The sequence below is a fragment of the Bos indicus x Bos taurus genome, chromosome 19, assembly GCF_003369695.1.
Source record: "Bos indicus x Bos taurus breed Angus x Brahman F1 hybrid chromosome 19, Bos_hybrid_MaternalHap_v2.0, whole genome shotgun sequence".
NCBI classification, from domain to species: domain Eukaryota; kingdom Metazoa; phylum Chordata; class Mammalia; order Artiodactyla; family Bovidae; genus Bos; species Bos indicus x Bos taurus.
Genome location: NC_040094.1, coordinates 18468015 through 18492254, shown reverse-complemented (window position 1 = coordinate 18492254; position 24240 = coordinate 18468015). Strand labels below are relative to the sequence as shown.

General features: G+C 42.1%; 1 protein-coding gene and 1 non-coding gene across 2 annotated transcripts in view; both read right to left on the bottom strand.

Moving 5' to 3' along the window:
- The window catches only part of MYO1D (myosin ID), a 356856-nt gene that overhangs the window by 247473 nt on the left and 85143 nt on the right, over nt 1-24240 (bottom strand). Inside the window, exons 2-4 of the mRNA XM_027519558.1 lie at nt 6323-6531; nt 3708-3801; nt 687-852 (exon numbers count right to left, since the gene is read on the bottom strand). Coding sequence (XP_027375359.1) covers nt 687-852; nt 3708-3801; nt 6323-6531 — 469 coding nt within the window. The remainder of the gene's footprint in view (nt 1-686; nt 853-3707; nt 3802-6322; nt 6532-24240) is intronic.
- On the bottom strand, nt 7407-7512 carry LOC113878720. Its single transcript, XR_003507135.1, has one exon. It is a non-coding gene; the product is annotated as a U6 spliceosomal RNA (small nuclear RNA).

Here is a 24240-nt window from a genome sequence, read left to right as displayed (position 1 = left end):
GGCAGTGAACAAATAGAAACTGGAAGAAAGGAGATTTCAAATTAATTAAAATACAAACATGGGAGGATGTGTAAAAAGAGTAGAAGCGATTAATCCTAGATGGGTTTTTGCTAACCCTCACCCCAAAGTTTGCACATGTTCAATCACCTCCCTTCACACACACACCTAAATCATTATCTACAAATGCTATAACTTTTCCCAACTTGACATTGTAATGCTAATAAGAGAACAATGAAGGAGAACATTAATGTCACAGAACAGTAACTGAGGGGCAGGAAGGGATGGAGAAGAGGATTAAAAGCTACTTTGGAGCAGTAAAAGAAATTCTACAATCACACATACAGAGAACAAACAGTGGTTGTCAGACAGGATGGTGTTCGGGGAGGGATGGGTGAAATAGGTGGAGGGTATTGAGAAGTACAAACTACCAGTTACAAATGCGGAGGTGATGTACACACAGGGAATATAGTCATTGACACTGTAATAAGTTTGCATGGTGATGGACGGTAATTGGTCTTAGTGAGGCCATTATTTTATAATATATAAAATCACTGAATCACTGCATTGTATACCTGAAACTAATATTGTACATGAATTATAACTCAATTTGAAAACGCAATTCTAGTGCTCCCCCTCAAAAATTCAGCATTTGCAAACATGACCCTCAGAAACCAAGCACATTTTACCTTCTCCAATAAGTAGTTATTGATGTGTCCACCAATTGGGTCTCCCTTGAAATCAAAATTGATATCCATGTATTTTCCAAACCTGCTTGAGTTGTCATTGCGGTTGGTTTTGGCGTTTCCAAAAGCTTCCAGGACACAGTTAGACTTAAGCAACATATTCTTCACTCTTTAACACAGATAAAGGAAAGTCACTGAGAGAAATTTCAAAGACTGGACGTTTTAAGAAACTAGATTTCATGAAAAGACATGCAAATATGTCTACAGAGAAGCTGACTGTAGCATTGTTTGGACCTTTAAACAAAAGAAATGTCCATGAAGAGGGATGGATGAAGATAAATTTTTGTTTCCTAGTACAATATATACTTACCTAGAAAGAGGTCCAGAATATATTAATGAATGAGAAATTAAGTTGCAAAATAATATGTATTACAAAATAGTATGATCTTTGTTGTGTGTGTATGTGTGCACGCACATGTTTTACTGCTGCTGCTGCTGCTGCTAAGTCACCCCAGTCATGTCCGACTCTGTGCGACCCTATAGACGGCAGCCCACCAGGCTCTGCCATCCCTGGGATTCTCCAGGCAAGAACACTGGAGTGGGTTGCCATTTCCTTCTCCAGTGCATGAAAGTGAAAAGTGAAAGTGAAGTCGCTCAGTCGTGTCCAACCTTCAGCGGCCCCATGGACTGCAGCCTATCAGGCTCCTCCATCCATGGGATTTTCCAGGCAGGAGTACTGGAGTGGGGTGCCATTGCCTTCTCCGACATGTTTTACTAAATGCTTACAAATCTGGAAGGGACAACATACTTCACTATGGTTACCTAGGTTAATGGGGTAGGTAGGTGGAATTTCAGGGAACTTTCATGTTCTGCACAATGATGTAATTTTTAGTTTTTCTATTAAATGAGCATATTTTATTTACATAAATAAAAATATTAAAAAGAGATGTTCTGAAAAGAATGGGTGATACGGACAATGATTCCATTTTTTAAAGTATTTGCTTACAAAGCCTAGTGAAATTTATTGCACTGGTTAATATATCATCAATGTGGTCTTGATTAGTTTAGAAACTGCTCATCATTTTGTTTAGAGCTGTATGGAATCTCTCTTTGGTATCAGGTAGTTAAGTCTTTTACTTCCAGGTACAATTTTTAAATAAAGATAATTACAAAAGATGTTAAGTCAGTCTTTATTGATGAACACTAGTTCTCTATCCCAATGGATACATTTTAACTTCATTCTAGGTCTCGTCTTAGTTTCTATTTCACTGACATACTTGCTCTTATATGGGCATATTACTGAAATAACCTCCCATCACTACTTAAAAGTGACCCTACAACCTTAACTCCTCACGAATGAAAGTAGGCGTTTAAGTGGGGCAGGGGAAACTGCTTTGCTATGGTAAATAAAGACAAGTGTTTATAAACTACAGTCAGATATGCTCTTAAAAGGCCAGTAAATGTAAACATGCCTTACTTTACTGTACCAACTGGGCTTAGAAATTAACTCTTAAAACAAACTAAAATTTAGTTCTCAGCCAGTTACTCTCCTGAGATTCTAAGGAAATTCTAAAAACTTACTTATATCCTTGTCCTTGTCATATTAGGTTGCAAAGTCAGAATCACAATTGGGGCTGTATCGCTACTAAGAAAGATACCTCTTTTGATGTGGCAATCGAGCCCAGTTACAATGAGAGAAGAAAGCCCATGTAGGGTAGTCTAGTCCAAATTCTCTTCTTTTGTACCAACACAGCTTCCTTTTTCTCTACCCATAAAACTGAAGGCTGAGACGTGTATACAGAGTGCGACTGTCCTGTAAATAAATACTGAGTTTCAAACTAGCAACTTTGGATTTTTTTTTTTTTTAATGTGGACCATTTAAAAAATCTTTATTGCATTTGTTACAATACTGCTTCTGTTTTATATCTTGGTTTTGTGGCCAGGAGGCATGTAAGATCTTAGCTCCCCAACCAGGATCAAACCCACATTCCCTGCATTGGAAGGTGAAGTCTTAACCACTAGACTTCCAGGGGAGTCCCAAAGTACCAACTTTAGAAAGTTGCTCTTTTTCTCTTCAGAAAGTCCACACCACATAAGAAAGTCATGTTGCTTTAGAGCCAACTTTCTAAAAACAAAACAAAAAAAACCCCATCCCTTTACTCCTTAATATTTACTAAGTAAAGAGCATGTACCAAACACTCTACTGAATGCTGGGTCAGTGCACACCAGCTTCACCACTCATCTTGCGGTGAGTGGAGAACAATGTGGTATGAATCCTATTCGGAACTGCTAATACCAAGGTTCTGGTTGTCACAGAGTTGGGCAGCATGCATCTGCCTCCCAGAGCCCCCTTTCAGTCTAGGGAAAGTAGAGCACAGTGTAGAAAAGATGCTTGTAGAAAGAGCAAGAAACCTGTGCGTACTTGAACAATACAAACTCCCAGGAGACTATTACATCTTTGCTGAGCACATATAACACTGAAGGCAGCAGCTGCAGACTGGAATTACCTTAGCAGTATCTTTCGATCAAAAAGAAATATGGAAATGGAAGGATATAAATGAAGGTACAGAGAGGACTTCCCTGGTGGTTCAGTGGTAAGAACCTGCCTGCCAGTGCAGGGGGACACAGGTTCGATCCCTGGTCCGGGAGGATTCCACATGCCGTGGGGCAACCAGGTCCATGTGCCACAACTACCAAGCCTGTGCCTCACAACGAGAGCAGCCACCGCAACGAGAAGCCTGCGCGCCACACCTGGAGAGGAGCCCCCTCTTGCCACAACCAGAGAAAACCTGTGCACAGCAACAAAGTCCTAGTGCATCCCCGAATGAATACATAAAATGTAAAAGTAAAGATAACCCAAGTTATTAAAAAATAAAAGCACAGAGATCTGCAGGAAGAGAATCAAAGTAGTTTAACCATCAGTAAATGCCCAATGCATATCAGAGTGTAGGCCTAACCTAGTCCAGTCTGTATAGCAAATGAGGCTCCAGTGAGAATTTTCCCGCATGCTTAGACGGCCCTTACCTTTCAATCTCTGCTCTCTGACTGGGGTTGGTGATGGCTGCAATGTACTGCATGATGTACTTACTGGCTTCTGTTTTACCGGCTCCGCTTTCCCCTAGGGGGAGAATTTAAAAATTAAAAAAAAAAAATTGGAGTATCGTTGCTTTACAAGGTTCTGTTAATTTCTACTGTACAGCAAAGTGAATCAGCTACATGGACACATATATCATCTCTTTTTTAGATTTCCTTCCCTTTTAGGTCACCACAGAGCACTGAGCAGAGTTGCCCTGGGCTGTACAGAAGATTCTCATTAGTTATCTATTTTATTCATAGTAGTATATATATGTCAATCCTGATCTTCCATCCATCACACCCCCTTTTTCCCCTTGGTATCCATACATTCGTAAAGTTTTTTGAAAAATATTTATTTTTATTTATTTGACTGTGCTGTCTCTTAGTCGCAGCATGTGGGATCTAGTCCTCTGACCAGGGACGGAACCCGAGCCCCCTGCACTGGGAGCGTGGAGTCTTAGCCATTGGACCTCCCAGGGAAGTCAGCATTTGTCAAGGTTTTATGTAATTCATTTGAAATCTTTTATGTTTCTGTTCTTTTTTTTGAGTTATTTCATTCTATCTTGATATGGGATTGGTTCTAATGGATCTGAACATGGTAAAAAATTTAAAACTACTGTAGAAGCAAACTAACACATGTAAAAAATATCAAGGGGTAAAATGTGGCACAGTAATCCCTTAAAGTCTTAGTACTTGGCGGTGACTCTGAAGTCCAGTGGAAAAGAAACAAGTGACAAACAGTGGCTACAGTGAAATTCATGTAACTGTTTTTGCTACAGCAGAGTTTTTTTAAAAATTTTAATGGGGATGAAATTTTCTTTAATTACATCAATTTTAGTGAAAAACAAAAGCGCAAGCTCCAAACATATGGTGTCACAGAAAAAGCAGGACAACTCACATAAGGAGGGGAGAAGGGATAAGTTTATACTTATCTGCCCAGATTTTTAAATGTTTATCCCCTGTGACCCAAAATTCCACGTGCAGAAATTTATACTCTAGAAATACTAAAAATACAAATATAATCAAATGATAATCTTCAAAGGTTTTAAGGCTGTTTCTGCAGGCTATTCTATGTAGTATCACTAAAATCTGCAAGTAATATGCCCATTATTAGAGCATTGGGTAAATAAATTATGGTTCAACTATTCAATGTCATCCTACACAAAAACAATATTTCTCAGAGACTGTACTACTTCTATAGGTTTTCCAGTGAAAAGATATCCACTACACATTGTTAAATGGAGAAACAAGTTATGTAATAGCAGTGATAACATAATTCTATAATATATATTTATAATTAAGATGCATGCGTGACTATATGTATTTGCACACACAGAGAAAATGTATAAAACGAGAAGTGCTTTTGGGACTTCCTGGAGATCCAGTGGTTAAAGACTCTACTCTTCCAATGCAAGGGGCATGGGTTTGATCCCCGGTCAGGGAACTAAGATCCCACATGCTGTGTAGTACTGAAGAAAAAAAAAAGGATAAACACTTTATTGTTCACAGGTGTTACACAGGTGTTATTGTTCACAGGGATTAGAAAGAGACTTCCTGCTTTCACTTTAAACATTTATAAAACTGCCTCCCTCCTGCCCCCTTTTTACAATCAGGCAATATTGCCTTCAAATTTTGTTTTAATAAAGGCTGTCCCAGAATATAACTCTGCCATCTATGGATGGGGTCGCACAGAATCGAACACGACTGAAGCGACTTAGCAGCAGCAGCAGCAGCAGCAATAGCACCAACACTAAGCTGCCTCGCTTCTCTGACCCTCAATACTCTCATCTGTGAAGTAGAAACACAGCTGTCCTATGTTCCGATCAGAGAGCAGAGCTGACAACCAAAATGGAATACAGATCGCAAAAGGGTTTTTAAAGTATAAAAGCCACTCACGCGAATATGAGGTGTTATGAGCATCGAGAGGAAGTCCCACAGTTTGGGAAAGGCCACCCTGGGCCAGCGGGCAGGTATTTTCTTATTTCCAACTCACTCACATGATTCCTTGAAGTGCCCAGTTTTACACAGAGAGCTCGGCTCCTGTTCTTGGGCACCCAGGGTCTGGCACCTGTTTATCCTCCCGCAGGCTTTTCTAGCTCCAGCCCCCAACTCTGAGCCCATTTCCAGCCCCCATGCCTCTGTATGTCCCTTGACACCAGCTCCATCCTGTTCACCAGTCTGACCTGGAGTTCATTCTTTCTTTTTGATAGGACCTTAGGATGTCATCTTCCTGGTTTCATTCTCTGATTATAACTTTGTTACATCTTTATCCAGTAGTTCTATGCATCTGAGATGAGAGGACGAATTTCCCACGTCAGCTCAGTCTACAAAATTGACCAGAAGTCCTTCCAAACGTAATATATAACGTGTAAATGAACTGAGACTGGTGGACGGTCAGAACGACAGAGATGATCTGGCATTTAATGTTGGTTACATTTCTTTCTCCTACAAAATTATTTAAGCTTTTAACTTCAAAGAATATCTAGTTAATCATTTGGACATTTGAGAACCCAAATAAATTAAATACGTGTTGACATTGGGAGCACAGGGATCTCCTTAAATACCTGATATCACAATGCAAGTGTCTTTCGATCGCCTCTTCATAGCCTTGTAAGCAGCGTCAGCAATGGCAAAAAGATGCGGGGGTCTCTCGTACAGCTCACGCCCCTTGTACTGCTCGATTGTGTCTCTCCCATAAATGTTCAGCGACTTGTAGGGATTCACAGAGACGACGACTTCTCCAATGAATGTGTAGATGCGTCCTTTTTCAAATCTGCACGCAAGTGGGAGAAAGGAAGACATGGCTGTGGTTATTGTTATTGTTTAGTCACTAAGTTGTGTTCGACTCTTTGCCACCCCGTGGACTGTAGCCTGCCAGGCTCCTCTGTCCATGGGATTTCCCAGGCAAGAACACTTGAGTGAGTTACCATTTCCTTCTTCAGGGAATCTTCCTTACCCGGGATCGAACCTGTGTCTCCTGCAGTGGCAGGCAGATTCTTTACCACTGAGTCACCAGGGAAGCCCAGGTATGGTTAAGCAGAAATGCTATTTCTTTCCTACAAGTCTCTTATTTCCAAGAAAATCCAAATATCCCAGGAGCAACTTGAGAACTGACACTTCACGATTCTGAGTTTACTTCTGGAGTTAGTGCTTGAGGCTGTGTCCCTGTGGCTGCTGCTGACAGAAAAGACCAGTAGGGGTTATCAGCCAAGAGAGAAGGAAGAATTTAATACCAGAGGCTGAGAAAACCACTACAATATATTTTAAAGTAATTAGCCTCCAATTAAATAAATTTATATATTAAAAAAATAATACCAGAGGCTGGAGATCTTCTAATTTCTAAAATACAAAGGAGTAAGGAGGAGAAAGAAATAAAAATGGCTGGGATAACAGAAGCGCTCTAGGAGGAGAAGATACAGAAGTTAAGCAGGTCTTGAAACCCATTTAGCCAGATTTTCAACTGTAAAGAAAATAGTCCAAATATATTTATTTCTTCTCCCTCTTGAAACCCCATAAAAATGTTAGTAAAGGAATAAAAACAGTAACATCCATACCAGAGAGAACAGTAGAGGAGACATTTCTGGCATAAATCAAATCCACTTTTTTTTTAAATTTTTTAAAATTTTATTTTGTTTTTAAGCTTTACAAAAAAATATGGAACGCTTCATGAATTTGCGTGTCATCCTTGCGCAGGGGCTATGCTAATCTTCTCTGTATGGTTCCAATTTTAGTATATGTGCTGTTGAAGGAGCACTCAAATCCACTTTTTAAAAAAATGACTACCTAAAATTCCATGGTGCAGATATATATTTATTCGATCACTCCACTTTCTTCCTGCTATCGTGAGCAATATTGTAGAAAATACTCTTGGCACATAATCTTACAAATCAGTGCTTTCATTTGTGTGAAACGGATCTCCAGGAATAGGATAGCTGATTGAAAGTATGTCTATTTTAAAAAGTATAACAGGATCCCACCACTCACACATATAAGAGGCTAAAAATCCACTCTTTATATGTATGTGACAGGTACCTAACTGTGCGTGCGTGGACTTCAGTCATGTCCAACTGTGTGTGACCCTATGGACTGTACCCAGCCAGGCTCCTCTGTCCATGGGATTCTCCAGGCAAGAATACTGGAGTGGGTTGCCATGCCCTCCTCCAGGGGATCGTCCCAATCCAGGGATCAAACCCACATCTTTTATGTCTCCTGCATTGGCAGGCGAGTTCTTTACCACTAGCACCACCTGGGAAGCCCATATATAACTGTATATAAATACATTTTGTAAATGGTTACATGAGCATGGAAAAATATGGAAGGCTGCATCATGTTATGTCTTATGTATTTTAAAACACATATAGTAGGGTGATGAGAGGAAGGCCATGTGGGCAGCTGGAAGAAAGCCAGAGGAACTAAGAAAAGAAAAAGAGTAAAAACCCCCAGCACATATGATATGACTCCAACTGTGCAAAATCATGCATCTATATCCGCAAAGAAAAAAATTCAACATAAAATTTAGAAAACCCGTATGTATTTACCACTGACCATTAATTCATACTTATATAAGGCCAACACCTTATGGACATTTCTACATAAGTGGTTGGTACGACATACTCCACCTGCCGAAAGGCTCATGCAGACAGAGCTCACGTCCAAGAGCTGGAAGAAGGGAGCGCCAGCATGGGAGGATGCTGGTCCACGGACAGTGGCTGGGTCTCTGAGCACTCCTGCTGTCGACTAAGTGCAGCAAGACAATAACTAAAGCCTAACTAGAGACCAGAGGGCAGGACCCTTAAACTCCCTTTGCACTGGAATGAAGGCTGTCGGCTATAATTAGGAGGGGAAACAAACATGCTGATAATGTCAGCAATAAATTAATTCCACGATTTTTATCAAGCAGTTGGTGTATGCTTAAATGAGAGTTATTGGCCACTTTAAGGTTTTCTGTGTGTTTTTCTCCTGCGGTTTTCCTATGCATTCTTCCCATTGTTGGACAGAAAGTTTCTGTGGTTGCTAAACGCACCAACCCCGAAGCCCTTGATACCTGGGTCCAAAGGTTCACATGCAAATTTAAGAGCCGAGAGACTGTGAAAGCTGCTTAACCTCCGCAGGTTTCAGCTCCTTCACCTATAAAATGGTGATAATTATATCCTTCCCTCCCTCCAGCATTGAGTAAGTACTTAAAAAAACGGCAATTAATCTTATGCATCCAATTATGTTCTGCATGAAGGAGATTTTTAATAAATGCTTTTATTTTATTAACATTGCTACTAGAAGCACAGCCATCCCTCCACACAAGGAATTAATGCAGTGATCATAATCTGATCCCCTGCCTCAGCTGTCAATCAACATAAGTCACAAGGAACATGTCCACATAACTCATACTGAAAGACCCACAAAAGCAAGGAGCAGCTAAGATTCACCGCTCAAGCCTTTCTGGTTTAACCTGTACGTTTGAAGGACACACTCACCAGCTTTCTTCAAAGATAAGAACTGTCTTCAAAGATAAGGACAAAATTCTTTAGTTTAAAAAACACTGTCCAAACAGAAAAAACAGAGAGGAGGAGGAGGATGTTAGAAAAAAAAATATTACCTCATGAGTCTGGAACTCTGTGACTAAGAGACAGCAAATACCATATGAGATTAGACTGTTGTTCTAAGATTCCAGGTCTGTCCAACCCTGCCCTTCCTCTGAAATTCCATTTTATTTCAAATAGAATGTCTTGTTTATTAAAACTTGAGAGCATCTTTGTAAAACACAATTATAAAACTTCCAATGAAGTTGAAGACAGTGGCAAAGGCTGAACAAGATATAATACGAAATGCAACGCTTCAGGAAGAGTTTGGTGATGAACGATGACACTTTCAATTTGGCCAGGTATTAAAACGACCACTAGATGGTGCCAACACACACCTTAACACCAACCCAAGAGTTCCACTTGTTTTAGAGAGCCGCAGGGTACGAAGTCTGCCAGCACTTAGGTAATCCTCACCTCTCTGGTTGTCTCCAGGAGGAAAGGCAGGAATCATCCTCGATGACAAATGCCTGACACCATCTCTTTCGAGAGACCAAGGAAGGCATTTCTACAATCTCTGTGTGCAAACCTTTGATGATAAACTTTTATCATTATTCTATCTGAAATATTTCACATTTCAGAAATTCTATAATTCATTATTCAAATATCAACTTTGTGCCAGGCGCTGGGCCTGACTCTGGGGATTAAAAAAGGAATAAAGAACAGGGAGTGAGTGAGTGAGTGAAAGTCGCTCAGTCGTGTCTGACTCTTTGTGACCCCGTGGGTATAGTCCATGGAACTCTCTAGGCCAGAATACTGGAGTGGGTAGCCTTTCCCTTCTCCAAGGGATCTTCCCAACTCAGGGATCGAACCCAGGTCTCCCGCATTGCAGGCAGATTCTTCACCAGCTGAGCCACCAGGGAAGCCCGAAGAACAGGGAAGTATCGCAAATAAATAATAATGATAGAGTGTGATAGTAAGATACTAAAAACATGTACCATGGTGGCAAAGATGATCACAACAAACGCCTTTTGATATGGAACTCTGAAGGGCAATACACAAACCACAGCAGGGCACACGTGTGTTCTGGCCTCCATGATTCTCTCCGTTTGACTCTCCCAACTCCCCGCAACACTTCCACCCACCCGCCCAGCCCATGTCACTCTTGCCCTCACATTAATGAGCTCCTTACAGTTCCCAGGGTCACCAGGCCTGCGTGGTTTGTCCACGGGGTCCATTCTGCCTAAATACCTTTCTCCACCTGTCTCTTTCCATCATATGCTTGGTAGATTCCTACTCCTTCAAAAGTCCAAGCATCAGCTCCTTTGGGAAGCCATTCATGGTACCCTATCTCTGACTCTAGGACTATATGGTCTTTGTTCTGTTCAGAGTTTTTTCCCTCTTTGAAACTTCCCAAATAGTGAAAACAGCTTAACAGCAACTGATTTTTAAAACAATTTTTTAAAGGAATTTATTTAAAATATTTATTGAATGGGCCAGATATTTTCACTGCCTTCTGAATGAAACAGAGAGGTACTAAGCTTTTGAATTAATGAATAGCAATGGAGACAATACGAAGGTTATGTCTTGTACATGAATTCTGAAACATTTTTAAAAATACAGACGTCTTTAAACTTTTTTTTTTTTTTAAGAAAAACATGGCCCTGTTAATTTGCATGTGCTTGTACAAAAGATCACCTACAACAAGAAGTCAAGATGTACGTAGCTCGCTCAGATGGGACACAGACAGACTGTGGGTACACCATCACTGGGGTGGGGAACCCACGCAGAACGACGCTAAAGATAATGACGTGCTCACTGTGAACACGAACCCAAGCAAGAAGACAGAACCATGTGGCAAGATTAGCAGTATGGGAAGGAGGCTGGCCTAACCAGAGCAAACAATCAGGCAATGTTAGAGAACAACTGAGAAAGCAGGAGGGAGTCAGATTTGATACGATATGATGGGCTTTTCTTTTTTAAAAATCGAGGTATAATTGACATACAACATTATATTTGTTTCAGGTGTACAACATAAGGGTTCAATATTTGTATATACTGTGAAACAGTCACCACAGTAAGTCTAGTTAAAATCTGTCCCTATCCATCGCTACTTTCTTGAGATGAGAATTTTTAAGATCTACTCTCTTGCTGCTGCTGCTGCTGCTAAGTCACTTCAGTCGTATCCGACTCTGTGCGACCCCACAAGCGGCAGCCCACCAGGCCCCGCCATCCCCGGGATTCTCCAGGCAAGAATACTGGAGTGGGTTGCCATTTCCTCCTCCAATGCATGAAAGTGAAAAGTGAAAGAGAAGTCGCTCAGTCATTTCCGACTCTTAGCGACCCCATGGACTGCAGCCTACCAGGCTCCTCCATCTATGGGATTTTCCAGGCAAGAGTACTGGAGTGGGTTGCCATCTACTCTCTTAGCCACTTTCAAATACGCAACACAGTATTATTAGCAATGTTGTATTATGTAGTATTATCACCATGCTGTCCATTATACCCCCATGACTTATTTATTTTATGACTCGAAGCTTGTACCTTTTGACTCCCTTCACCCATTTCCTATCCCCCACCCCAACCCCCATCTCTGGCAATCACCAATCTGCTTTCTCTATGAACTTGGGTTTTGTGTTTTTGTTTTCCTTTTTTTTTTTTTTTAAGGTTCCACATATAAATGGGATAGTACGGTATTTGTTTTTTGTCTTTGACTTATTTCATTTAGCATAATGCTCTCATTTTACAAACGGCAAGAATTCCTTCTTCAGTATTCCATTGTACCACATATTCATCCATTCATCCACTGATGGGCATTCAGGTTATTTTCTGACACAAAAGGCTTTGAAACCTAGGTTGAGGAAATCTAAATTGAATGTGACTGAAAACAAGGAAAAAAGTGAAGACTCTTCTAGCTAAAGAGATCAATAAGGCAGGGTCTCAACGGAAGGAACAATAGTAGAAATGAAGGAAAGATAAATTGTTTTAAAGGGATAGTGGGCAGAATTTGAACATACATTGAGTATGAGAGACATAAATATATTTAACCTTTGAGATGGGTGGAAGAGAAACAGGAATTTATTTTGGATGATGAGATTCCAAAATGCACTCCCATGGACTTAAAAGCTCTCCCACTAACAGAATTCAGGGTTACCCTTGATTGACTTCTTAAACTATTAATTATCATCAGGAGGAAAATTCTCTGCACACTTAATAAAACAGGCACTTAGCCTACTGTGCACTTAATAAAATTTTTACTCATGAATAAATACTATTTATTTCATGAGAACATACGTTTTCAAATAGGTGATACTTAACCACATCAACTGGCCTGCTTTCTTTCCCTTTTCAATGCAAAGGAAATCTTAAGTTGCTATAAATAATGTTCATACTTCTCAGGATGGGAGTTTGCCTACACCTATACCTGCCATTTTTTTGTCTTCTATTACCTCCTCAACCACCTTCAATTTGGGTTCCTCTCTAGCACCTCAGTAAACCTGGATCAACTTCCCAAAGTTAAGTGAAAGTGAAGTCGCTTAGTCATGTCCGACTCTAGGCGACCCCATGAACTGTATAGCCTACCAGGCTCCTCTGTCCATGGGATTTTCCAGGCAAGAGTGCTGGAGTCAGTTGCCATTTCCTTTTCCAGGGATCTTCCCAAACCAAGGATCAAACCCAGGTCTCCTGCATTGCAGGCAGATGCTTTACCGCCTGGGCCACCAGGGAAGCCCTCCCAAAGTTAAGTCCCCAATGAAACTGCTAAATCCATTGGCTGATCGTCATCATACTGGCTTCTCAGGAGCATCTGACATTGACTCCTATTTCCTCCCTACATTCCTTCCTGGCTTCTGTGCATTCTTGGGGTTTCATCCTCAATCTCTTTGCTGGCTCCTCTTTCCTCATGATCTCTAAACACTCAAGTTCTCTAGGGCTGAATCCAGTATCAACTCCAAACACCACCTAAAGCAGGTGTCCCCCACCTCCGGGATCTAATGCCTGGTGATCTGAGATGGAGCTGATGTAATAATAATAGAAATAAAGCATACAATAGATGTAATGGGCTTGAATCATCCTGAAAGCATAGCCCAACTCCGGTCCGTGGAAAAACTGTCTTCCACAAAACTGGTTCCTGGCGCCAAAAAGGTCGGGAACTGCTGACCTAAGGCACGCCCATTTAAGGAGGCTGGAGTAACGATATCTTAGCTCTACTCTACCCTCTGAAAAATCAACAACAAGACAAAACCAGAAAAGAAAACTTTATCTAGGAGAAAACAGAAAACTAGCCACAACTCAGAAATACAATCCATGAAGAGAGGGTGAGAAGCACTGCAAAATGATCCTCATGGAGAGGGGCTGCTAAGAGTGAGCATGTGCTTCTGCAAAGTCCAGGCATGGGAGCAAGTCCTCCAGAAACAGCTGTAGCTCTCGAATGGCCAAACCAACTTTTTTTTTTTTTTTGGGCTGCACCACATAGCATGCAGGACCTTAGTTACCTGATCAGGGATCAAACCCACACCCCCTGCAGCGGAAGCACAGAGTCTTAACCACTAGACCATCAGGGAAGTCCCCAAACCAACCATCTTTTGATAAGCATGGCAGGGTCTGGGGACCTGACCCTTGTTTTGCCAAGTGGCTGCAAAACAAGAGGTCCCATTTGACACTTCTGAAGAGCTGCAAGGTGGAGATAAATAAAGACAGGAGTGGAAATTATGTTTTTGCAGGAAAAAAAGGAGGTTGCCAGAATGGTGAGGAGAAAATGAAAAAGTAGGTACAATTGCTCTGCAGCAGGTGATCTCTGTAAATGCAGAGCGGCCATGCTAACTCATCTCCCACAAGTCTCACACGTATGTATGGGACCTGCTGGCTAGACGGGCAAACTGCCTGCCATATCCGGGCAGAGTGTTAGTGAGAAAAGGTCTGGAAGTAATGGATCCCAAACTTGGAGATCTACAGATCCTTCTGCACGCTAACTTTCAGCAACTAACCAACCCAGAATGGAACATGCCTATTCAAAGTTGGCAATAATTTGAAAGTGAAAGTGAAGTCACTCAGTCGTGTCCGACTCTTTGCGACCCCATAGGCTGTAGCCTACCAGGCTCTTCTGTCCATGGGATTTTCCAGGCAATAGTACTGGAGTGGATTGCCATTTCCTTCTCCAGGGGATCTTCCCAACCCAGGGCTCGAATCCAGGTCTCCCGCATTGTAGACTTTACTGTCTGAGCCACCAGGGAAGTCCCAAATAATCTGAAGTGAACCAGAAAAGAATGTATGTATGTGCATAACTGAGTCACTTCACTGTACAGCAGAAATTGGTACAACAGTATAAGTCAACCATACTTAAATAAAAAATAGATGAATAAAAAAGAAAAAAGTGAATCAGAATGGCACCCTTGTTCAGATGTTAAAAGGAAAAGAACTGTACAGACAAAAAGCAGATCAAGAATACCCGAGGAAAGTAAGGATTCACCACAAAGGAGAAAAACTATGAAAAAAATACTCCTGCATGAAAGCAGAGTGTAAAGAATATATAGCCCTATCAACCAGGAGATCAAAGAGAACATCATTTTTAAAAAGAGCTTTCATATTTAAAAATCATTTTTAAAGGAGATATACCAAAAGAGCTCAAGAAAAGAAAAACCCACATAAAGGAAGGTCATATTAAAAGATATAAAAAGAGGAATGGGCACTGCTGCAAAAAAGCCAGGGACAAGAAGAAGAGGTGGAGACATGTAAGCAAAAGGAAATGGAAAAACAAAATTAAAGCAGAAAGAAGGAAACGAGAGAGGCAGGAGGTACTGGAGGTGACATAATGAGGGTTCCTGAAGGGTTCTGTACATGATAATGGGGACATTTCAAAACAGCAATAATACTGATAATGAATGTCCGCAGTGTTAGAAATGAGCTAGCCACCTGGGGGGGAAAAACACAACAGATTACTAATGAGATGGCTTGAACTGTGTTCCCCCAGGAAGGTATGTTGAAGTCCTTAGCCCTGGTAGCTGGGAGGGTGACCTTATTTGGAAATGGGGCTTTTGCAGATGTGATCAAGATGAGGTCACTGGATGGGCCTTAAGCCAGTGTGACTGCTGTCCTTCCAAGTAGAGGAAAATGCCTGTGAAGACAGATGGACAGGGAGGATGCCCCGTGATGACAGAGGCAGAAGTAGCTACAAGCCAAGGAAGGCCACGGTCTGAGGGTCATCACTGGAAGCTAGGAGGAGGTGGGGAAGGACTTCTCCTCTTCAGGTTTCAGAGAGAGCATGGCCGGCTGATACCTTCATTTTGGACTTCCAGCCTTCAGAACTGTGAGACAGTCAATGCCCACTGCTTTAAGACACTTTGCTTGTTGTAATGTGTTACAGCAACTCTAGGAAACTGGTGCAACTAGTTATACCAAAATAAGTTCCGTGAAAACATGTTTCAATTTAACTTTTCACTTAATGAAATGCAAATCAGTGGTACAATTTTTCACCTATAGATCAGGGGTTTTATAGTGAACAAGGTTAGCAAGAATACGGAGTCACAGGGGAAGTGGGGGTGGGATGAATTAGGAGATTGGGATTGACACATACATACTACTATTAAATAGATAGCAAGAATCAATCGCATAGCACAGGGAGCTCTACTCTGTGCTCTGCAGTGACCTACATGGGAAGGAAATCCAAAACACAGGGGACATATATGCATAGCTGATTCACTCTGCTGTACAGCAGAAACAAACACAACATTGTAAAGCAACTATACTCCAATAAAAATTTTTTTAAAAGAACATGGAGTCTTAGATAACCTTCCCATCACAGGTGTCCTCTTAACTGGTCTGCCCCATTTCAATCTCTATACAGCAGGAGGCATGATCTGAAAACATAAATCTAACTATTTATTCCTATCCTGGTGGCTACTACTTCCCTGGTGGCTCAGACGGTAAAGTGTCTGCCTACAATGCAGGAGACCCGGGTTCAATCCCTGGGTCAGGAAGATCTCCTAGAGAAGGAAATGGCAAACCACTCCAGTATTCTTGCCTAGAAAATCCTATGGATGGAGGAGCCTGGTAGGCTACAGTTCATGGGGCTGCAAAGAGTCAGACACGACTGAGCAATTTCACTTTCACTTTTCATCCCTATCCTTAAATCTTTTCACTGGAAAATCTCAATGTCAGGTCAATCTGATATTGAGCTATTGGCTCATCTCATGCCAACTAGTTATCCCTGGTCACTGTGGACTCTGGCTGAGAAGACTAGTTCTTTTCCCATCTAAACTGCTCACCCCCATCATCCCCCACTTGTTTGTTTCCTTTATAATAATTTGCCACAAGCAGGTTCTTGTTTACTTGCTTATTGTCTGTCTCCAGGGGAATACAGGCCATATCTACCTTGATCATTGCTGTATCTTCAGCATGCAACATGGTCCTGGAATTTATATGGGGGTGGTTAAATAGTTGATGAGTGAAAAAAATAAAGGAATGAATGCATGAGTTCCCTTATCCCACGTCTACCTGCTCAGAAAGACTGAGGTCAGGAGGAGAAGGGGGCGACAGAGGATGAGATAATTGAATGACATCACCAACTCAATGGACATGAGGTTGAACAAGCTCCGGGAGTTGGTGAAGGACAGGGAGGCCTGGCATGCTACAGTCCATGGAGTTGCAGAGTCAGACATGACTGAGCGACTGAACAACAACACTCTCTCAGAAAATGGTTTTGCATTCTACTTACAAGAAAATGCAGGCTATCAGGTATGCAAAACTTTAAATCACCTGCCATCATTACCATTTTTCCTATTTATATACTTAGTTTCACTGAGTAAACTTCTCTTATTTCCTTGTGACTTTCAAAAATTGGGGGTAGGGTGGGGAGGGAGTATTAAATAAAGCAAGATGTCACTCTGGCTAAAAATAGGTCATATCCTCAGGATTCAACATAAAAAAGTCTTTCCTTTCATGTAGGAAACTTCAAAAAATTTAGATACAAAGGTCGGGAAGATCCCCCGGAGAAGGGAATGGCAACCCACTCCAGTATTCTTGCCTGGAGAATCCCATGGACAGAGGAGCCCGGAGGGCTACAGTCCACGGGGTTGCAAAGAGTTGGACACGACTGAGCGACTAACACTACTACTACTAGCAATTCTTATTCCAGGAAAATATAATTGAATGGCACCTACTCCAATCAAGACAGGTTTTTCACTGGCAGAGAAGTTACAAAATATGTGGGGTTGACTTAGAATTGGAGAATTCAGTACAAACTATGGCCTATGGGGGATAAACGGAGGATGATGTATAAACACACACATTTCCTAGTTCCATCTGCTGAGAGAGCTTAGAAGCAATGACACCCAGATGTTGGCTTGTAAATGTTATCCTTCTTAACTAAAAGGACCCAGGGTTCCTTGGAGAAAAACTGACTCCAGAGCTTGTACAGGAAAACAGAAGATGAGCTGGAATACCATGTTGTGACAGAAAGCAGGGACAGAAAATAGTACTCAAGGAAGGAGAGGGAAAAGTTAAAAGGACGGGGGAGCCATCAGGTGAATGAATGGTTCCCTGATTAAATCTGGGACCACGTGAACATTGAGATAAATAATGCCAGGAACATTATAATCCTTTGAATACAGTAAGCATCTATGCATCCACATTAATATAAAAAAGGAATAAATAAGAGAAGGAAAATCCTTTTAGAGTGGAAACCCACTTAAGAAATATAGAAGGAATGATGTGAGTTAGACAACGATCTGTGTATGCTGAGACGAGGAGTTGAAAATATGACAAGGAAGAAGGTATTTACATGGACTCAAAGGATCTCCCCGCAAATCACTTCTTAATTACAAAAGAGAAAGACAATAATTTTACAATGGAGAAATCTTACAACCACTTAAACCAACTAAGTAAAATTAGTACCACCCAATATTGAAACAAACTATTAATAACATATGTGCCTGAGCTAATCAGTCTGATGTATCAAGTTGACTGGGCCATCGAGTGCCCAGATATTTGGTCAAACATTACTCTGGGTGTTGCCTTTTGGGTTAATTATACTACAATCAGCAGACTGAGTCAAGCAGAGTGCCCTCCCCAGTGTGTGAGCCATCAAAGGCCTGACTAGAATTAAATGGGTAAGAAGGCATCCTTTCTGCTTGGCTGTCTTTGAGCTGAGACATAGGCCTCCTGCCTTTGTACACAGACTCAGACTAGAATTTACACCATTGGGTCTTTTGCTTGCCAACTGCAGGTGTTGGACTTCTCAGTGTCCATAACTGCAAAAGCCAAAAGTTTCTGCACACACACACACACTCACTCACTCTCATTTTGTTGATTCTGTTTCTCTGGGTAACCCAAACTAGTGACAGACTTTGGTACCAAGAGAGGTATCAAAGGGACAGAATTTGAGGATGAATATTCTGAACCGACTTGGGGGGTTCTGGAATTGGGGCTATCTGAAATGATTAGATTTAAACCCACTATGAGTCTATTCTGGTAGTAAAGAGAGCACCAACAGCCTAGGGTGTGTGATCTGACCCCTGAGATACATCAACATCTCCATCGGATGCTCCCAATCAACCTTTGTAGGAAGCAAGGAGCGGGGTGATAAGCCATGATACTCTCAAATTCTTGGAAAAGTAACAGGAATAGGAAGTCAGCCAGGAGGTGCTAACATCCCTGGACAAAGCAGTGAAGGAAAAGGATGATATTGTACCATGAAATGGTGGGAAAACTTCTGTGTGTGCCCCGGAGGAGAGCTGTGTCTCCCATAGCCATGGGGCTAAGGACCCAGAGAAATGCAGAGCCTCCTCGTAGGAGGCAGTGAGGACTCAACCATCACTTCTGTGGCATCTGCCAGAAACACATGACCTGAACCTAATCAGGAGGAAACGGAAAACAACCCTAAATTGAAGGATAGTCTACAAAAGAAGTGGAAAACCTCACAGTCAAGAAAATAGACAAAGGCTGAATAACACTCAAGATGAGAAGAGATTACAACAACTACAGACGCAAGGCACACTCCTAGGAGGCTCCTTGTGGCATTCTTGCAACTTGTCTGTAAACCTGAAATTATATCAAAATTAAAAGTTGCGAATAAAAATCCAACTGTTAAACTTCCTTATATAGCAGGTTTAAGTTTTAGTAATTTATTACTTTTGAATAGGCAATATAGACTCTCAGTAAAAGAATCAAAAGATACCAATGACTAGGTAGTGAAAGTATTTCTCTCATCAGAAGTAATCACTGGAACTAGTTTCCTGTGAATTCTTCCGGGAATAGTTTATGCACACAAACACACATGCATTCACATAGTATTTTTTAACAAAGATGACTTTTTTCTAATTAAAAGAGATATGTATCTTGGCTATGGTTTCATGTAAGTAAAAAGAGAAAGGCCTCATTTTTGATGTCTTTAGAGTACTTCATTTCATGGGTGAATATACAACGAAATATTTAATCGGTTATTACCAATCACTTGTTACTATGAACAATGCAACTATAAAAACAGCTTATACTTCTTCGTGCATATCTGTATATATACTTGTAAAAGACATTGCTAGAATTGAAACTGCTAACTGAGAGGACTGTCTGCAATTTAAACTTCTGAATGATCGCCAAATTATTCTCCAAAGAGGTTGTAGCAATTTACACGTTCATTTACAATCTATGAGAGTTTCTGTTTTCCTGGGTGTGGGTTTTTCTCAACCAATGATGCTGGCCCGTTTCGAAAGGACAGCCTATACTGCAGTTTTATTTTTAAAGTACACAAAACTTTGACCCCTTTCTTTACTGGTGCACCAAACTTATGCAACACTCATTAGCTTACTGCCAACTGTCATAAGGCTCAGTTCACCTTCCCCAGTTCTTGGAGAGGAATCTCTCCCAAGGCTGAAGGCATCTTGTCTCTGTTTCTGGCAAAATCATGGTCTCCATGCGAGGCAGTCAATTTGCTTTATCCCCTTTGTTAGACAGTATCTTCCTGAGACAGGCAGGGACTATGCTGGAAAGATTACGAGATGGAGAGTCACACAGCCCTGGAACCCTGGGTTTGAATCCTGCTCAGCTACTTGCTGTCTGTGTGCAGTCATGCACATGTGAGTAATTAATAAGTGCCACGTACCAGGCACTATGCCAGGAGTCTGAGTTTCAAAGAAGAATAAGGCATGGCACTGTTGCAGTAGAAGGTTTACACAGACAATGTCATGTAGTAGAAATAAGGAAAGAGGGTTTAAAAATTACAGATTCTTTTTTTTATCATTCCCTTCTTGCTCCCATTTTCCCTCCCTCCTCTTTCTCTCTCTCACACACACATGCTGTTTCAGAAAAAATCTAAGGCAATAATAACAAGAAAGAAAGGATGCTGTGGAAGCTTAGAGAAAAGATACCTAACCCAGCTCTAGGAGTGGGAAGGCTCAAAGAAGGTATCCTTAAAATTAAGTTACTTGACAAGTTATTCATGTGACTTGACACAACTGAGCGACTGATCTGATCTGATCTGATACAACTTCATATAGGTAGTTGTAAGCACCATTTGGGTTTACAGCACCTTAAGAGTTTCTGAAATAGGATGCTCTATTTTGACTTTTTATTAATACGCTGAAGCCTTGGCAGAGAAGGCTCGGGTAGTTTCACCGCATCCCGCCAGTGACTGCAGTGCACGAGGCTCCCTGAACCCTCAGAGCAGACAAAAGGGCACGGTAAGAACGTGCTCTCTGCAGATGTAGAGAATGGACGGTGGATACATGGGGTGGGGGGTGGATGATGGGGTGAATCGGGAGATTGACATACGAGCTCTGCCATGTGTAAGACACAGCTAATGGGATCCGGCTGTACAGTGCAGGGAGCTCAGCTCGGCACTCTGTGATGACCTACATGGGTAGGGTCGGGGTGGCAGGGAGGTTTGAGAGAGAGAGGAGCTACGTATACCTATGTCTGATTCATGTTTGATGTATGGCAGAAACCAACACAATACTGTAAAGCAATCAGCCTCCAATTAAGAGGGAGGGGATATATGGGGCTTCCCTGGTGGCTCAGAGGTAAAGAATCTGCCTGCCAATGCAGGAGGCGTGGGTTCAATCCCTGAGTCCAGAAGATCCCCTGGAGAAGGAAACAGCAACTCATACCAGTTTTCTTGCCTGGGAAATCCCATAGACAGAGGAGCCTGGCAGGTATAGTCCACGGGGTCACAAAAGAGTAGGACAGGACGTCATGACTAAACAACAATATTGGATTCACTTCATTATACAGCAGAAATTAACACATTATAAAGCAACTATACCCCAATTAAAAAAAAGAAGAAAGAAAATGCGCTCTGGAACCAGATGGCAATTTAGCACCAAGTATCAGACACGACTGGGTGACTTCACTTTCACTTTCATGCATTGGAGAAGGAAATGGCAACCCACTCCAGTGTTCTTGCCTGGAGAATCCCAGGGACGGGGGAGCCTCATGGGCTGCCATCTATGGGGTCGCACAGAGTCAGACATGACTGAATCGACTTAGCAGCAGCAGCAGCTCTACAATTATGTGCAAGTGACCTTCTCTCTCTGCTAGAGAGGTACTTTCTTCATCGGAAAGGCGGGACGATGCTAGTATCTACCTCACAGGACTGTGATAAGAAATGAGACACCGAGACACACTGCTGACACGTGGTAAGCTTGCAGAAGACCAGGTCCTGTTTTTACCATGAGCAGCACCGCCAGCCCTCCGAATGGCAGGAAGCGTCTTTTCCCCACGCAGGTCCCATTGCCCCACTCACTGCAGCTGCGCTGAGCTGTTTATCCTCAGGCAAGGGTCACTTTTCTAAGCTGAATGGATCATGATCCAGCCTGGCGTCGTGTCTGGAAATCATTCTAGGACAGACCCTCTTAAGCCAAAACCCCTCCATAAAACGTCTAGGCTTTTCGCAGGACATAGGGAACAGGCTAGGGCCACTGGGAGTGGTTTTTATAGACTTCTTGAGTCCATCTCTTGGTTTCCTTCTCCAGAGCAACATCTCTTCACGTGAGCAACACAAGAGGTAGTCAACCAGAAAGTGTGGTCAGGAGATGCCTAGCTGAATTACTTACTCACTCATTCACTCCTTCCTTTCTTCCTTCCTTCTTTCCTTCCCTTTCCTCCCTCCCTCCCAGTGAAAATAATTTGCTTTTGATATATACCTTTTAAGGGCTTCCCTGGTGGCTCAGATGGTTAAGAATCTGCCTGTAATACGGGAGACCTGGGTTCAATCCCTGGGTTGAGAAGATCCCCTGGAAAAGGGAATGGCTACCCAGTCTAGTATTCTTGCCTGGAGAAGTCCATGGACAGAGGGGCCTGATGGGCTACAGTCCTTGGGGTCCCAAAGAGTGGGACATGACAAAGTGACCAACTCTTTGACTTTCATATACCTTTTAAGGTAATGGTTACTTTTTGGAAACACATTTCTATTATATAGTAAGGTATGCCTTATAGAGAAAGAGTCATTTCAAACGTTCTTATTGCTGTCTTTAAATTTTTTTGCATTCGCTCATTCAATACATCATTATTAGGGCCCACGCTCCATGCCGGGAACTGTGCTGGGAACCATGTGGGGAGGAACGAACAGACAGAGCCGTCTCCGTCCTTCTGCACACTAACGAGAAGGACGGCACTTGACAAAGGCTCGGGGAAGGGGCAGGAGAACGTGCATTGCCCGGTGGAAGGGGGAACACATGCCTGAGGACTAGAGCAGGACCACATGACCACCTCACAGCAGAGACAGCAAGGGGACAGTGACGTCAGGGGCGTGAGGGGAGAGGCTAGAGTGTGCAAGCCCTGCAGGTACATTGTGAGGATCTGAGGATTCATCTCAAGGGCAGAATTGTAAGTACTGATCACATTGGCTTTTTTTGAAAGCCCCCTCTGATGAGGGTGGAAAGTGAGGAGGCTACAGCATTAGCCCCCAGGAAGGGATGACCAGGGCTTTGATTGGAACAGAGTAGTGGAGAGACGGAGCAGTGGACAGGCTGGAAGAGCAGAAACAGAACTGATGAGACAGGATGACTTAGACGGGATGTGGGAGGTGAGAAGGGGCGCGGAGGGGTCAGGCTTTCTCACATCCACAACTGAGCAGACCATGATGCTGCCTGTGAGTGAGAACAGCGGAGGAAGAGAAGAATTTTAGGAGGTGACCGGCATTCTGACAGGCTAATTCCTGAGACACAGCCAAGGGAAGGTGTTCCTTTTCTTTCTCTCATAAGCTAATTAAATCTGATCCCTTGGACACAAAGGGAATAACACAGAGTATTAAGAAAACAGAGAGGGCAGTCAGAAATCTTTACCTGGCATGATGGTCAAACCTTGTCAGGGGACCACATGCTCCACTGTCTAATTTAAAATCAAGAAGATATTAAAGACATAGTAGATATGGGTTCTACTATAAATTTTTCACTATCTGAATTTGATCATGTCAAATTACTCCGTGATTCTACTTTCTTGGTGTAAGAAAATACTAGACACAGTCCAACACCCTCCTCCATAAAGGCTATATACTGAGGTCCCAGGCAATGTGGTTAAAAATAAGAATATGATGACCAGCTCTCAGTACACTGTCTAAACCCCTTGGCTAGGAAATATCACAACTCATTGACCTAGCAAAAGGAAACAGAACATTTTAAGGTATATTTCAATGAAAACAAGGTAAGTCTTGAGGCTATGAAACATAGTCTGTCAAACACAGCAGCTGGGGTGACATGTGTAAGTGGACTGCTTTTCAGTTTGTGCTGTTTTCTCTGCTGGGGTGTCTGGAAGGGTTCACATTTCAAATCGATCAACATCATGGGAAGGATCCTGCCCACTCACGGGGCACTCAGCCAACCACCCTCTTTACAATGGATGAGTGTCTACTACTGCTGGTGTTAGGACATGTCTATGCTGGGTAGAGAATCACTATTAGGTTGGACATACTGTTGAAAGTGAATCTGAAATGTTTAGGTTTTGATGCTGCAGAGAAAACTGTTCTTTCTATGAAATCATAA